Here is a 17,503-nt window from a genome sequence, read left to right as displayed (position 1 = left end):
CCCAAAGCCCACTGCTCAGCCCAGGCTAAACTCTAAACTCCCAGACCCGGGCTGAGCGGCATCTAAAGGTTCCTAGAGTAGGAAGAGCATCCCTGGCGATGACCCAGGAGAGGGAATGCCCGAGCCCCAGGCAGGGCCCCAGGGGCCACCGAGGGTTTCAACCCAGACTCTCACGCCACAGGGAGGGAGGGCACAGGGCGCTGCCCACTGCCACGTGCGACAGGGCTGCCCAGCTGTCTCCCACTCGTCCTCCCAGCCTGACCACTTCAGCTGGCCACCCTGTCCCCAACCCTTTGCTGATTACTAAGCCCATTCACAGAAAACCCAGAAGTAGGAGAACGGAAAGAAGAGAGCGATTGTTTGCAAGACTCTGAATGGAGACGGCTGAGGACTGCCTCCCTGAATAAGGAAAATGGCCTTCACGGCAAGGGGAGGCTGGGGAAGGCCACGGGGAGGAGCCCGCACCCGACTTACCTGGGAGGGAAGAAAGGGTTAAACCCCACGTTCCTTGTTGCACCTGGTTTCCAGTAAGCGGCCTGGCTGGACGATTCCCTGACAAGACTGGGACCGTGTCACACCAATCAGCACTTACGGTCACGGAACCACGCAAACTGGTGGTTTGGCCGCACCTGCGAGGGGGCAAAGGGGAATATCCAACCTCCCCTGCCCGAAACCACCCGGCACAGCACCGTTTGCCACCAGAACCCTTCCCGAGGACAGCCGAGCCCTCTCTGCCCGGCTGCAGCCAGACCTCCAGAAACCCCAGGCAGGGGTGAAGGCGGAGGGGGCAGACGCGGCTTCCGGATGCCAGTGGCTGAGCCTGCCCTCGAACATCCTAAAGAAAATCAAAGGAAGGAGGAGGAAGTGGTGGAGGAAGGCAAGGGAATGCACGGGGTCCGAAAGAAGGAAGACAGAGGTCAAAAGACATCCTTGGGCAAAGCAAGGCAAACAGGAAACTAGGAAGAGAAACCGGAAGCTGTTCTTTGCAAAGGGGTACAGGGGTGCCCTCAGCCACATCACGTGCCCCTCGTGTCTCTCCCCCTTGGAGCCCAATATCCGCGGGAGAGCTACTGGCCTCTCCTGGCCCTCGGCCCCCACATCAGCACCCTCATCCGGCAGGACCTTTGAATCTACCAGCATCTGAAACAGGGGCAAGGAAAGTAAGCAGCCGCAACCCCAACCCCCCCATACACACATGCACGCACACCCCCACACGCGCGGGCATACACACACAGACACACGCACCCCCATACACGCACGTGCACACACACACACCCCTCCCCAGAATAAAAGGCCCTTGGAGGTGGCTCGCGCTCTCTAGGTTCCGGTTCTCTGACACAAGTGCTCCTCTCCCACAGGGGCGGGCAGACACGTCTGATAAGAACTGCTTAGCACAAGGCTATATATAGTCTAGGTTCCTACCAGCCTGGAGATGGGGAGCTAGAACTTGGCAGAGAACCACGCTAGGTGCTGGCAAGGGCCATCCTCCCACAGCCAGCCAATGGGGAGCCTCGTTTCCCGGCCGGGGGCAGGGAGGGCACCCAGGGTCCTTCCCAGCGGCCCATCACCACTCCCCCCCAGAGGGACAAGGGCTCTGTGGGCTCTGTCTTAGGGAAAGTCGACGTCTCCCGAATGTGAGGGGGATGTGTGGGGGCTGAACTCCCAATTCTAGCCTCTCTGCAGCTTATATCCGGTAGCGTCAGAAAATCAACCTAGTCCCCTCTTCTGGAGGACTAAGGGCAGGGTTGTGCAGGAGAAGAATGGAGAAGGCATAGCAGGTGGCTGGGCTCCATAAACATCCATCCACTTCCGATGTTTGGAGAAATAGAAGAATGGAAAAGAATGCAGACGAACACTTACTGCAGAAGGCAGGGCTGCCAGGCGCCGCCTTTTTTTGTTCCAAATAAACGCAGGCGAGCCACTCTACCCGGCAGCATGACGGCTGTCTTCGGCACACTGGCACCATCCTCGGCTGAGCCTGAGTCGCCAAGAGGTTGTCACCCACTCACGCGGCAAGCTGCACTCTCCCAAGCTCTCTGTGGGGAAGAAGACGAAGGAAGACAGGTGGGCTCAGCTCACAGAGCCAACCAAGCAATGAACTGCGCAGACCCCAACCAGGGTCCCATCCGGGGCTAATACGCAGCCCCGAGACCATGGCCCTCAGCCGCTGCCCGCCATCCAAGACAGAAGCGTGACAACACTGGGCAAAATAACACGGGCCCGTCATCCTGGATCAGTGCCGGAGGACATGGGGTCTGGTCAAAGAAGGCCCGTCCATCACCTCTTTCAGAAAACGAGCCTGAGAGACAACAGAGCCTTCTAAAGCATGGAATCCAGGCTCCCATCATATGCACAGCTCAGGATGAAGAAATACGAGACACCAGCGGTTCCGACACCCACGTAGACACAATATTTTTAGGTCAAGTTGCTCTCTACTCAGGCTCAGAAAGACATGACTGGAAGGGAGGGACTGGGTCCACCTGCCCATCCTGGGTGGGGACGGATGGGCCCCATCCCTTGCCCTGCTCCACTCTTCTCCGTGACCTCAGTCACGTCTCCCTGCCCTCCCCGCCTCAGACCCCGGCTCCCCAGAACCCAGACGCCACTCCTACCAGAGATCCCAAATGACTCACCCTGGGAGGTCCTTGGGGAGAGCAGGACTGCCCGGTGACAAATGTCAGTGCGGGCATCATCCACGGGAAAGCACGAGACCGGGAACCGGTACACGGGAGAGTGGGGACAGGGAGCTCCGGGCCGGGCCACCCCTTCGCCCACACACAGGTTGTCTGTTCCTCTGTTCCCGACGCTGGCTGAGGGGGACAGAAGAGAGAGAAAGGGGACGATGGTCTGAACGGGATTCAGCGGCGCCTCGGCAGTGGAGACGTCTTCTCTTGTTCCCGGGAAGGCGGGGCGGGGCGGGGCGGGGCGGGGGGATCACGCGCCTATGGCGCAAGGCTGCAGAATCCAGAAAAGCCTAGAACCCTGGGCCGCCATGACGCCGCAGAAAAACAAAAAGAAAGAAGGGGCAAGAACGCAAGGTCCACCACTTTACCCAAGAAGGAAATGAGGAAGAGGAGGGGGAGACGGGGAGCTCTGACGTGGGTCAGTTAGGGGAGGGGAGGCTGACACAGAACGCCCAACAGCTGGCCCCGAGCGTGCGGCCAGGTGCGCGGAGCCGCCATCTTTGCCCGGCGCTCCCATCTTCGCCCGGCGCCCCCATCTTCGCCCGGCGCCCAGCAGGGGACCCCTAAGATACCACACCCCCACCATGCCCACCGGCTCCTGGAGTCTGGGGGGGGGGCCCAGTGTTCTCCCAAATCTGCCCGGGCCACCCCCACCCCCACAAGGACACCGAACTCTATGCAAAGCAATGACCACCAAGACTATCACAGACAGAGCCACGGTGAGAAATCCCAAAAGGGCTTTCTGGCCCTGGGGAAGACGTCTTGTCATTTGTGACCAGCAAGGAGAGCTCAAAAACCGACCCTGTTTGCCAAGCTCATCTAACTAACAAACACAAGCAGCTGTGTTTTGTTTTCAGGACTCTAAAATTCAAGGGTGCGTGGAGCCCCGCTGCGTTACCTGGGGTCGCCTCCACCCTGATATGCCAAGCGGCGGCCTTCCGCTCTGCCCAGCCCTTCCTCACCGCGACCCCAGGCCAGAGATGGGCTCACAGCCCTGAGCTGTTTTTCACTGCTTTCGTGTTGACAGAACATCCTGGCCACTCGGCTGAGAGCTCCATCTCCCGGCTCCCGATACACTGAGTCATCTTCCAAAGAGGAAAAAAACAACAAAGCAGCCGTCACCAGGGTCCCCGCTGCCCTCGACTGACGACTCACTGGCTGTCGTCACTCTCCGCTCTGCAGCCCCGGAACGGGTGACAGGGGGGCTTCAGGGCGCCCGACTGCCCTCCCACGGGACTCCACAGCGTCAGGAAGCAGGCAGCCACCGCCGAGATTATTCGGAAAGAAGGGGAAACTAACCTGGCATCATGGAAGGGCTCCCAGGAAGGCTCCCTGGTTAACCCTCACCCTGCCACCCCCGGTCCGACTGCCTGTGCCCACAGCGTGCTCCTGACGCAGAAACGAAGGGGCCTTTACCCCAGGTGGGGACAGGCACTACCCCGTCACCTCCTCCCTGCCCCTCCTGGGACACCCCGAGGACATACGAGCTCCCTTCTTCCCCCGTTTCTTCTCTAGCCCCCTGCTCTGCTCCCTTTTTAAGTCCCCGATAAACCACTGGGCAGGGGAAGAGAGCTGCGTCAGTATCTGCCGGGCAAGATGCTAGGCGTTTCTGTATAATAATCGTAGTGACTCTTATCTCACTGATTGAGGGCACGAAGACTTAGAAAAATCATATGACTTGCCTAAAACCACCCAGCTAAGAAGAGGCAGCATCGAGATGCAAACCTAGGTCTGTCCAAGACTGTCTGGAGCTTATTCTGCTCTTAAGATGCTATAACTGCCCCCTGCCCCGAAACCTCTTCCTCCTCTTCCAGGAGGAAGGCAACCGGGATACCTGAATCTATTAATCCACCAATGTCAGCTACACAAAAGCCATCATCTTGAGTGAACCTGGCCACGAAGGAAGAGGAGAAAGTTAATGAGACAGGTGTGGAACAGCTAAGTGACCCAGACCATGGACACAAGATCAGCCACCCAAACGCCCACCGAGCATCAGGGACTTACAAAACTCCTTAAACAGACACATTCTGCTGGTCTACCTCATGACAGGCATCGTGCAAACACTAAGGATTCAGAGAGGAAAAGTGCAAAGGCTTCGGAAGAACGGGCCTCTACTAACGACCAGGCCACTTACCAGTCACGGGACCCTCCTCCCAGGGCTATGGTAAGAAATAAATGAAATACCTGCCATGAAAGAGCCTAACGTGGTATCTGGCAAACAGAAGGCACCCAATAGGTATTTGTTTCCCTCCTCCTTTCTTTTAGCCTCCCCTCTTGGAGCTCCTCGTTGTGATATCAGATGCATGCACAAAGAACCATAACACAACACAAGTACCATAAAAGAGGGACAGCGTGTACGGGAGTTTGGCCGAAGGGACGGGGGAGGCTACGATTCCCCTGCTCCTTGCAAGGGCAGTCAGGAGAGGTCCACGGAGGAGGTGAGCCTGCCACAGGTGGACGCAGCGAAGAGGAGGCACCGGCACCACCACCAGTGAGAGCAGAGAGGCAGGAAAAGCAAGAAAAAGTCAGTTGCCTGGCTTTGTTGGCATGCGTGGCCCACCTGGGCAAACTCACAGAGGTGAGGACTGCACAGGCAAGCTAAGGCCAGGGACAGACAGCCCTGAGCGTCACGCTAAAGGGAAGGAATTTTACTCTGGGAACGAGGAGAAACCATTTTAACTTCCCGAGCAGGAAAGACAAGATGGCCGCTGCACGCAGAAGGGCCTGGAGAGGGAGGACTGGGCAGCCGGGAGCCTCACCAGAGGACTCCGGCTCCAGCCACGGCACTGGCAGGGGGCACGGAGGAGAAACAGAGGGGAGAAACCGTAAATAGGCAGGGCCATCAGAACAAATGCCATGGACCTCACTCCTCGTCCCCACGGGGAGGCTGCCGGAGACAGAGCCTATTTGGGGAACACGAACCACAGGTCTGACACGTCTGAGATGAGCTGCCTGCCTCTGCCTCCACTCTCCCCAGCGCCCCCCCCAAACACCCAGCTCCTCCCCGAACTGCTCCAAGCCTCAGGCTGCTGAGGGCATGGGAAACCCAATGCCCACACTCTGGCAGAGCCGGGCCCGGGTAGTGAACCCCCACCCGGACCGAGTCCGAGGGTGGGACTGGGCGGTCTGCCCCTGGGGCCACCTTCACTGCGGCAGCCACCACTGTGCCCGCCTCTGCTGCGTTGCTGCCCCCCCTCCTCCGTCACAGCCCCCGCCCCCCGCCCACTCTGCGGAACTGGCACAGCAGGACCAGAAAAACCAACGCCACCATGTCGGAGACCAGGAGGAATGCCTCCAAAATGGCAGCCGAGACAAGGAGTCCAGAAAGATCCTACACCCTCCCGGGGAGAAGGAAGCCGGAGGCAAGGGGAGTGAACTGTCAACCACCTTCCAACTAGGCTCCCCACTCGGTGGCCAGGTCTTCTCCTCCAGAAGCTTCCTCTCATAGGCCAGAAAGGGTACCAGGACAAGAAGGCCATCACCCCCACCCCCGGAGACGACCTGGGGCCCATAGGTGGTACGGGGCGCTCGGAAGGACGTTCTGCATCCCCTGCCCCACGATGGGGAGAGCAAACCATTTCTGTCCTCAAACCTAGCTCCTGCCACAAACCAGGCAAGAGCTAGCCGCCCCCCCCCGCCCCCCGGGGGTGGGGGTGCAGTCTTCCACCGCTCCCAGCCAGACCCTCCCCAGCTCTGCGGGCCCCGGGGAGCGAGGAGGTAGGGTTGCAAGGAAGGGCCGAGAAGGCACACGCCGTGCCCTCGGTTATGTAATAAGAAGGGCGGTGCTCGTCCTAGGCCAGAGACCCAGGGCGCACTGCGCTCCTAGATGCGCAGTCATGGGTGGGGGCCCCTGCGCATGGCGCGGGGTTTGCGAAACCCCCTCCCCACAAACTCGAGGCCTCCCAGGACAGGATGGGGAGCCGGGACCCTGATTTTTCCAGGCCTCCCTCCCCCAACCAGAGGCGAACAGCCTGCTGCCCTAGTTTTTACTCTGACTCCTCGTTCCCCAGACTGCCAAACCTCTCTAACCTGGGACCTCCAAATCTCCTGCCCCACCCCCCCCACTGACTTTTTCTGGAAATCCCACCAAATACGCAGTTTCTGAGCCACTTCCTAGGGTCAATCCCCCATCCTCACCTTTCCAAGCACCAGGTAGCAGCAGCTTCCAGAAGGTAGGTCTTTCCCACACTGGGCTCAGCTCACGACTGGCTCCTGAGGGCCTCTGGACAGCCCCGGACGTCAATGCAAATCTCCTGTCCCCAGGGAGTAGCCCCGAGTCAGCAGGAAGCCCGGGGTGGTGGCAATATCGACAGCAGCAGCTCTGCCCTACCTTGCCCATGTGTTTCCAGGGGAGCCAAGAATTATTTTGCCGCAACACCGAGGTGTGGCTGATTGGAAAATTCCCTTGTCCAACCCCAAACTAAAGGACAGATATTTTCTTCCGACTTGGTCAACCCTCTGCGCACCCATCTGCCCAACCTTCCTCCCACCAAAAAAAAAAAAAAAAAAAAAAAGTTTGGGGAGCCCTGAGCTCTTCTTCCGTAGAGTGGATGAAATTTAAAAAGGTAAAGGGAGAGGCTTCGACTGGGCAGTCAAAAGCAAGCATAGACACAGGAGCCTACGCACACCCCTAAAGAGATTTTAGAAAGCTGCTGGGCTTCTCCCCCCTCCCCTTTAAGCAAGTGAAATGCAAATTCAGATTTGATACCCTGCTCTCGGCCAATCAAAAAAAGCTTTTCACCTGCCATTGGCTCACCCACCAATCAGAGAAAGTGTCTGGAGTGAGAGCCCTCCCCTGGCCAATGGAAGGCCAGCTCAGTCACTTAGTTAATGATGCAGCAGTACAGGGAAGGCCATCACATGTGAACTGGAAGGGAGCCAACATGGAGACACAGAGAGCGCAAGGTAAACAACTTTCCAACGCCAAAGGATGACATTTAATCTCTAAATGCTAGCTTCCCTTCTCAGCTCATCCTTAACCCCTCTCAGCTGGCCCCACAGACCCCGGGAGCCTCACTACCTGTCCCCATAGAGCTCCTAACAAGATGCAACAGTGACTGCGTCACCATTCCCCACTTTCCCAAACTACGCAGTGACAAACCTACCAGCTTTACCCCACTTCTCCCAGCCCACACCCCACCCCGGCCACCCGCTTCCCACCGGCCCAGAATTCCCAGGGCCGAACATTTCAATAAGGCAGCCCCTGGGAAAAAAACTGTCCTTCTGTCTTGCTCTCGGCACTTCTCCTCACTCCCTACCTTCCACGTAAGACCTGCACAGACAGATGGACAGACGCTGACACCCCCAACAACCTGGAGAACCAGTCTGTCTGTCTGTCTGTCCACTAGAAGGAAATGGGGTAAAGGCTGGGAGGTCAGGTGGGAAGCCAGAGACTCTACCCTGGTTTAGGCTCGAGCAGCTGACACTAAGGGAAAAGAAATCAAAGTGGAAAAAAAAAAAAAAACCCTCCCTCGGAGAAATAAATAGCAAAAAGCGAGAAAGAAGGTGAGAACGACAGAGCACCCACATACGCAGAGACATCGCCCGGATTCCAGCAAATACGTACGTGGGGGAGGAAGGAGGTTACGCCATCAAGTCCTGAAGCCCATCGGACCACCCATCGTAGCCTGCGCAGACCCAAACCTCGGTCCGGCCGTGAGGTGCCGCAGTCCCGAATGTTCCAGAATCTGGTCCCGTCAAACCCTTCACCGTCACCCCGCAACCTCTTGCTCCCCCCCTGCCCCCCACCGCCACCCCACCTCCTCCCCACGGGAACCGCCCGTGCCACCTTGCGTGTCATCTCCTTAGCCCGGGCTACCCAGAGGCCTCCGGCCCCGGCAGATCTCTGAACGCTTGGCAAGTAAGCTGGCAGAACCTGGTGCCCGGTGTGGCTATGACTTGTTTCTTGATTTCTCTCTCTCTCTCTCTCTGCTGCAGCACGGCTGTTGCTAGCAGACCTATCGACGGAGCTTGCTCTCTCTCTCTCTCTCTCACTCTCTCTCCTCTCTCTCTCTCTCTGAGCTCTGTGACGCAGATCTAAATTCTCCAGTCTGCTCCTTGTGTTGCAAGAGCAGAACTGCAGCTTTTCCCCTGGAGAGCCGGAGGGCAGTGCCAAGGCTGGTCAAACAAGGCAAAAAAAGTTGGGCCTACACTCTGCTTCCCTGGCCACGCTTTTCGGCCCATCCCCCGCCTCCTCCCGCACCTCCCTGCTCTGGGGCATAGAGGTCCCTTCCCCTGCAGGCTCACTCCTTCCCCCAGGGCTTGCCAGCCACAGGACTACTTAACTCTTTGAGCAGCAGCCCCCAGAGCCTAGACAGGGCTGCCCCATGGTAAATGTTGCATCATCTTTTCTTGAGCCATATGGAATTCTCCCAGCACTGACAAAAGAAGGGTCCTCACCCTGAGACCTCCATCCCATTAACTCTTTCTGCCACAGACAGGTCCAGGGTTACAGCCATAGCTCATTTCTGTTGTTGTTTTCGGCTTTTTTTTTTTTTTGGCCAAAAACCAGGACCTTTCTCTCCCTGGAATTTCCTAAGGACAAAAAAGCGTCATTAAAACATTGCTCGCTTACCCTACGAATGAGATCCTTCTACCAGGGAAGGAATTTGAAAAACCAAGCTGAACTGCAGCTTGAAGAGCCCAGAGTAGAACAGTTTGGATCTCCATTCTTCCCGGGCTCAACATTTTAGAGCCTAGGTAGCTACGTCCAATTAACTTCCCAAAAGGCGCTTAGGCCACACGGTCTCAGAGGTCCAGGTTGCTGAGTCATTTGTTCCCAAGAAGATCCTTCTGACAACATGAAAAGCGGCAAAACACAGCGACAGCCGAGCCTGGACCTGAAGTGGCCGAGGACTGGGTCCTGGTCTCTAGCATGGGCAGCCAACTAAGATTAGCATCCACCGGCCCAGCCCACCCCCGCCCCCTCTACAACGGTAATGCCCGGACTTCCACACACCTGGAAACTCCTACAGGGTGGGGAGTTTCCCCCCAATGCCCTGGAGACCAAGTGGGGTTGTTTTTGGATACTCACAGGTCTCCACTGAAGCAAAGCACATGGCTCCTGATATTTTCCTGCCCCACAGACCCCAAAATACTTCCAAGACCAGCTGAGATACTAACCCACTGGACCCTACGAGTCCAGACAGACCCAGGGAGTCCAGGGTTCCCCGCACCGCTACCGACACAGACGGCAGACCCACGAAGGTTTCTGACAACCTTACACGGTATAAGCCTAGACTTGACCGGAAGTGAGACGTACATTCAGGTCCCATGCGGCTCACTCATCGAGTACATCGCCATCGAGAACTTTGCAACTTCCAGGAAGATGAGTGAGGATAAGAGACCAGGCAGCCACCTTACCCCACACCCACTTCCCAAGCAACCTTCTTTGAGCAACTAGGAGCCACGGTTTCACGCAGCACAAAGGACCACGTGGAAGACGAGCATGGCACTACACAGTTTTTAAAGAAGCCCAGAGCATCTGTGCCAGGCTCCCAGCTGGGGGGAAAGTGGTTCAAATTCACACCTTCTGGGCTCCAGGGTGAAGCATGCCAGTAAAGAAGACACCTCCTGGTCCGATGACCCCAACGGAATGTGGCCTTCATGGCACCAAGGCAAGTCCCCCGGAATGGTCCCCTGCTTACTTCAATCCCATTTGCCGTAGTTTCCTTCTCCATGGAAGAAAAACATGCCTAAGTTCATGTCAGGACATTCCTGATTTATCCAAGAGCCCAGGATCAAATAAACAAAGGGCTCTGAGTTCTGCCAGGGAGCCTCCTCCTTCAGGAGGGAGAACGAGAGGGAAGTAGACTCAGCACAGAGTTGGCCCATCACCCTGTGAACTCGGTGAATGACGTGGCTGCTCACTGCCATGGCGATGGAGATGTCACGGGTGGGTGGAGAGGAGAGGCAAATAAGTCATGAGAGACGGAGCGGGAGTCAGGCAGGGTCAGAGGAGGGACACACACAGCCACGGCATATGTGTAGACACAGGCCGACTGTGGTCTACAGCCACAGCCAGACCGAGCTTGAGGCCCTGAGAGAAGTCCCCATCGCAGGGGCGCGGCGTGGACCCAGAGCGACTTGCACGGCGCTATGACGACACTCTGTCTGGGGAGGCTTTGTTTCATTTCACTTTTCATCTACATCTTTTCCTTCCCACGACCCTGTTTCCCCTTCTCGCAATTTTACTAGGGTTAAAATAATCATTTTAAGCACCTCCGCCCGACTCGACGTCTTCCCTTTATGAACCTGATTCTGCGGGTCGCTAAGTGCAGAAAAACCCCGAACAGGATGACCAGGAAGCAGCGACGAATTCAGTTCCAGAAACACGGGAGGATGTTTACACAGCAGGCATGCGCGGACCTACCAGGAAGCAGTTTTACAGGGCGCTGCGTGCAGTGTTTGATTTCAGGGGGCAAAGATAACTCTGGAGCGAGGAGAAGGCGCTGGCTCCTTCCACTCACCTCTGGGGGCCTGGGGAGGAGAGGCCAGGCCCGTGCCACCTGGAAAAAAAAGGCAGGGCTTCAGCTCAAGCCCAACAGGTCGCTGGCTCTCTCCGGCTTCCCGGCAGCTACGGGCCTCAGAAATTAAACACACTCTCCAGACGTCGTGAGCTCTCCGCGGCCTCTGGCTGATCTGGGTCAAAACTTTGAAATGCCAAAGACGGAAATTTTTTTTTTTCTTCTTCTTCTTCTTCTTTAAAGGGAATGAGCTGAACTTTGACCCGCCTTTGTCCGGGGTGTGGAATGCAAGCACTGTGTACCGGCCACACACTCCAGTTCAGTGGGCACCGGCCAGGAACGCAGGCTCCGTGCCGCCTCTCTGTCCTGCCCCCTCGCAGGGGCCGGCGCTGCGGGGTCTGCCCCGCTACTCAGTGGGAGGCGCCGTGCTCCTGGGGCGGGCGAGCCGTCCGGGGGACAGACCCCAAACTCTGGCCGGACATTCTAGAGCTACAGTGGACGTTCTAGACAAATCAGGCAGCCATCCGGTCTCGGGCGGAACTGACAGGCCCAGTCCACACGGCAAGGCGGCATTTCTGTTTGCTGTCCAGGAGCAGGCGGACAGCAAGCACTCGGTGACCCTAGGAAGTAAATCATTTATTAAGTGCCTACTGCGTGCGAAGCCCGAACACGGCCCAGGAGAAGCGTAGGACAACAGGCCATCACCTCAGACGTACGCATCCTAGCGGGGGGGACCCTGGAAGGATCCCCAAAATCTGCATCGTTGAGATTTCAGAAACCCGCGCTCTCGAAGCTAAGAATCCACTTCCGGCTTTGATAGTGACATAATGGCAAACATAATGGTTGGGTTCCCAGGCAAGCCCACAAAAGCCTGTTTTATCCACTCCGGGAAGGTCCCCTCTCCACTGCCTTCGGGGTCCAAGCAAGCAGGTAACAACGGAGTGAAGCGGGCTGGGGAGGGCACGTGCCGAGTGGAAGGAACATGCCACTCCCAACCCAGAGCCCCTCCTGGGAGTGGACACCCAAAGAGCCTAGTCGTCCAGTTTTTCAGCACAAGGCAGAAAAATGAGCTTTAATTATGTTCATCTCTTGCTTTTTAAACTACTGTCAAGATATTTAAAAAGTCAAAACATACCTACAAGAGTTTCCAGTTTGTTCTCCATACCTACAGAGTTTCCAGTTTGTTCTCCATACCTACAGAGTTTCCAGTTTGTTCTCCATACCTACAGAGTTTCCAGTTTGTTCTCCATACCTACAGAGTTTCCAGTTTGTTCTCCATACCTACAGAGTTTCCAGTTTGTTCTCCTGGTCATAATGTGTCTAAAATACAGTATGTTTGCAATGGCAAAGGGGAGAAAGCTCTCCCAGGTGAGGAATTAAATAAAATAAACAAAGAAGAACATAACGGAGGAGAAAATCTTTACCTCCATAGATGCTGCTATTTCAGGAAAATAACAGCCTAAAGGAAAAGGAGGGAAATTTAAATTTCAGGTCAATGGCTGTCAACCAGCCCTACCTTGAGGGTTGCAGGTAGAGAGGTGTGTGGGAAATATTTTTAAGTATCTGTGATGCGATTAAAGTTCTAATGTTTGTAACCCTAACCTGACCTGCTAGAAGGGCAGAGAAGTCATGCTGATATACTGGGTCTCTGTCTCCCAGTTGAGAGTCATGGCTTGGGACATCCACGAGGGGTCTGTCCAGGGCTTTGCTGATAAGACTGGTAGGATTATCAGACTCCAGCTGCCCACCCAAGGCACAGGGCCCTCCACGACCAAGTCTCTGTCTCGCCTCTGCTTGATTCGACAACTCCCACTGCACCTCTGGAGGTCTCAGACACCTGGAACACAACTGAGACGAAATCTCTCTGCAGGTAAGTATGAACCTCCAGGTCTCTACTCTGCCTCTGGCAGAACGCAAGCATTACTCTCCCAAAAGACTCCGAGATATTTTAGCGCAGTTTTTACAACCGTAAGTTCTTAGGCTAAACAAGAAGGTACAAAAAGAGAAATGAAAAAGGAAGGGGGGGGGGGAAAGAAGCCAGAGAGAAATAGTCTTAAAATAGCTGATCAAAAGTTAGCAAGCCAAAGGAAAAGAGGAAGAGACATTTGCATTCATGAGAAAGGAGACTCTTGGGGCAGAATGAATAGCGAGTGAAGCAGCACACGGGAAGGAAGGGCCCACGGTCCACACACAAAAGAAAATGACAGGAGCCACCGGATCAGACAGTTCCCAAGGCCAGCCACCAGGTTGTGCCCATGATCCAGGACAAATTGGTTAAAACCTGGAATAGGGATAAGAACTGTATACCACTGACAATCTTAAATATGGGACATTCTTTTGCCCAACTGTGGGAAGGGGTTCTTTTTCTTACGGATTTGTTGGAGATATTTATACATTCCGTATATGAATCCACTTTTGCCAGTAATAGGTACTGCATGTATCTTCTCCTCCATGCTTGCCTTTGCTCTTTTACTGATGACTTTTGATGATCAGAAGTTCCCCATTTTAATGTCATCCAACTTGTCAATCTTTTCCTTGATAGTCAGCGCTTTCTGCGCCTTAAGAAATGTATGGCTACCCAAAGGCCATAAAGATATTCTATGTTATCTTGTAGATGAAGTTTTACTTTGTTTTATCTTTAACATTTAGATTTATTTCGAGCACTTATTTTTGTATAGGGTCAAGACTCCTTTCTTTCCTGTGGACATCCAGTGGGAGGAACAGCAAAGTTACCTTGGTCCTTCTGAGCCTCAGTTTCCCAATCAGCAAGAGGGGGATAATCTTCCTTGCTGAGCTGTAAAGATGAAACGGGCTATTTGATGTGCATCACTTAGTACAGAGCCTAGCACCGTAATATTCCAAAACTGCTGGGTGCTATCCCCGTCATTATTAGTCATGCCATAGAGACCAGCCAGCCTGTGAGAGCAATCCTGCCATTCAACAAACACTTACTGGGTACCTACTACTAAACAAAAACAGTACGGCTAGCGGCTAAAAACTCTGACTCTAAAATGAGACAGATGTGAATCTGAATTCTACAGATCTGAATTCTAATCCAGCCCCATTACTAGATATATATAAATCTGAACAACTTACTTATTAATCTTTCTAAGTTTCTAGTTTCAGCTTCATCCATACTTTACAGAGATTTCTCAGAGGGGGTATTATGAGAAGCAAACCATTTAGTATAAGGCCCAACACGGAGTAAGTGCTCAATCAATCCCAGCTATCACTACGATGATGATGATGATGAGAATGATTAAGATGAAGATTCTGCATGCTGTACAAGAAAAGGCCTACTAACACCTCGGAAGACCTACGGCACCCAGCGTTCTCAGGCCTTCCATCCAAATACCAACCAGGCACAACCATGCCTAGCTTCGTGCTGACAAGATCGAGTGTGTCAAGATCAAGACAGATGAGGGGCTTGGAGAAGAAAGGCTGGTTTTGGCCAAATAAAGCCAAATTACTGGGACAGTTCAATACTTGGTCAGGAAGAGAGGAATTTCTATTATCAGGGAACTTTAATAAAAAAGAAACAAATGCATAGAATCTGTAAATATATGCGATCACAAAAAGTCTGAGATATGCTGTGTTGATGGGGAAGGGTACGCAGAAGTCTGATGGCATTTATGGGGAGAAGTTTCCCCAAGGAAGAGCACCGTGGATGGCTCGGGGCAGCAACAACACGCCCAAGATGTGGTCGGCCTTGAGCCATCAAGACCGCGTCTCCTCGGCCTCCCGGAGGTGCCACCCCAGAGTCACTGCGGGGTTTTTTTTCTCCCCAACCCAAGGGACCGTGGCCCTTCCACCCAGGTCACTGAGCTGAAACGAAACGAGGCCCAGTAGTGACAACAAACACTCCAAGGACACAATGCGGTGCCAGGTGCCAAGTGAAAATCCCAGGGACGAGGGCTGGGGACAGGCTGTGCTGGAGGGTGGGTCCTGGCAGAGGTGAGATGCAGAACGCTGCCGCCGCCACAGACAGGGAGCCGGAGCCAGGCGGCAGATAGCGAGCGGCCTGGCAGGCGCTGGCCGAGAACGCGGGACTCCCCCCCACCTCCGAACTGCAGGGTGAAGGAAGACGAGCAAAGGCCAAGCACAGTGCTGAATTCACAGCACAAACGGGAGCGGACGCCCGCAACCGACAGAGACGCCCACGTAGAGCGCGCCCAAGGGCAGCACGGTGAGGGGGCACGTCTGCTTGCAGGGAAGGTCGGGACGGGGACGGCAGATACTGCGACCAGGATGCCCTGTTTGTGAGTAGATGATGCTTTTTCCTGGGCAGACTGAGCAGACTGAGTCAGTCTGTCTCTCGGGCCAAAACTCCAGGCTCCGAAGTGTCCTGCCCAAGCTGGCTCCCATCACCTTCTGGGACGGTGGAACAGGCCAAAACATCTATCTTGTCCTAGGCCGCTAATCGTTAAACCTAAGCTCCCACCGCAGAGGGCTCCCGGCTCGGCCTTAAGCAAAACCCAGCCTGGCTACGGGACTGACACGTGCTATTCCGGTGATGGGCTGGAGCCGAGTGAACGTGGCCACTCCACCAGCCACTGGTGGCAGCCCCTCCAGTGCTGCCCCAAACACAGGGGACAGAGTCTTCTTGGGACGCGGGGAGTAACCCAATGCGCCTCTTGGCTGGCTGCTCAAAACCCTGGCCTGGCCAATGGATGGAAATAATTTCCAGAGAGATGGAGTGTGTCTGGGCCACGTGAATCGGGCTGACGGGCGCACGACCCCATTCCTGAACAGCGGAACCCGCAGCCTGTGCCACAAGCCGGACGTGGCCTGGGGGCGTGAGGGGTCTTGGCCATACGTCCTCCAGGCACAGGCTGGTGGCCTTATGTGCTGCTGCTGCGCTTTCGGGCAGGACGAGTTGTGTCTAGGGTACAAAGAACGTGGGCCACTGATGACTCACGGAGCTGTGCTGACCTCTGCCTGACCATATAAGGTTAGCGCCATGTGACTTAAAAATGGGGTCTCCTTCCTGTCCCAGGACAAACCAATGCTTGGACTGACTGAGCCAGGCCAAGCATTGGCCTAGACGGCAGGAATGATCTAGACAGCAGGAATTCTGAACACACACGGGACACGCGCTTCCCCAAACAACTCTAACTTGGGCTTCCATTTGCGCCCCATACATCTGCACCCCGTACGGGGGATGCCGAGGAGGAAAGAGGACAGGGCCGCCATGCATGGCTGGGGGGCCCACCTAAAACATCGCTGCTAACATCACGATTTGGGGCAATATTTGGAATGCATTCCCATTTTGTCTTCACAACATGACACCATACCAAAAGTAAGGCTCCCCAAAATCTTTAATGACATTGAATACATCTTCTGTGTGGGGCGGGGTCATGGACCAGAATCTCTGGGGGTGAGAGGCAGCCCAGTGGTTGCTTTATTTGCTGAAGGAAGGTACTGGAACAACACTCTTCAGAGCAGCGGTCCCCAGCCTTTTTGGCACCGGGGACCAGTTTGATGAAAGACAATTTTTACACGGACCAGGGGTGGGAGGGTTGGGGGGTGATGGTTTCGGGATGATTCAAGCGCATTACGTCTACTGCACAGTAGACCTCTGCACAGTCAGACCTCTCTGCTACCGACAGTCTGTATTTGCAGCCCCTCCCCAGCGCTAGCATCTCCGCCTCCGCTCCCCCTCGGATCACCAGGCCTGAGATTCTCGTAAGGGCTGGCAGCCTAGATCCCTGGCACCCGCACTTCACAGCAGGGCTCACGCCCGTGAGAATCCAATGCCGCTGCTGACCTGACACACGCGGCGTCCGCGAGCCACGGGGAGCGGCTGTAAATACAGACGAAGCTTCGCTCGCTCACCTCCTGCTGTGCAGCCCAATTCCTAACATGCCACAGACCGGTACCGGCCCGAGGCCCCAGGGGTTGGGGACTGCGGTTCTAGAGGGTTCCGCTCCCTGAAGCCCTGTGGGACCAGCGGCCAGCCCTTATTCTCAGGCTAGGATCTGGCGCAGACCTCCGAGGCTGATGCCTTTCTCTCCAAAAGCAGCACGGCAACAACAGCTCTCTGCCTTAGAAGATAAAACATTACACTTAAGAAGCTTCCCCCCCCCAAGGTCACATGATTTGGGGTGAAGAGCACCCCACTACTCTCCAACACCCTCCCTCTGAAAACTTCCAAACCTTCAGAAGCCAGGGTGAACATCTAGAAAGCATGCAGATGCTTTGGAAAGAACTGTCATTGATTTATTCCCCAAAAACATGTCGGGGCCCACTGTGTGTGGGGCACGGTGGGAGGCACTCTCTCGGGGACTCTACCCTGGGCCAGCAGGGACGCTGTCCCAGTCTGCAGAGCCTGGTGCACTGGGAAGGCAGGACGCT

At 55.3% G+C, this 17,503-nt stretch overlaps 1 protein-coding gene across 1 annotated transcript in view; it reads right to left on the bottom strand.

Annotated features, from left to right (window-relative positions):
* Positions 1–1,010: 1,010 nt before the first annotated feature.
* The window catches only part of LOC109730105 (uncharacterized), a 63,411-nt gene continuing 46,918 nt past the window's right edge, over positions 1,011–17,503 (bottom strand). The window contains exons 6-7 of the mRNA XM_075997000.1: positions 2,634–2,810; positions 1,011–2,036 (exon numbers count right to left, since the gene is read on the bottom strand). Of these exons, the coding sequence (XP_075853115.1) occupies positions 1,998–2,036; positions 2,634–2,810 (216 nt within the window). The 3' untranslated portion in view covers positions 1,011–1,997. The remainder of the gene's footprint in view (positions 2,037–2,633; positions 2,811–17,503) is intronic.

This window comes from Microcebus murinus, chromosome 23 (genome assembly GCF_040939455.1).
Source record: "Microcebus murinus isolate Inina chromosome 23, M.murinus_Inina_mat1.0, whole genome shotgun sequence".
NCBI classification, from domain to species: domain Eukaryota; kingdom Metazoa; phylum Chordata; class Mammalia; order Primates; family Cheirogaleidae; genus Microcebus; species Microcebus murinus.
This window is presented reverse-complemented; position numbering and strand designations above follow the sequence as displayed.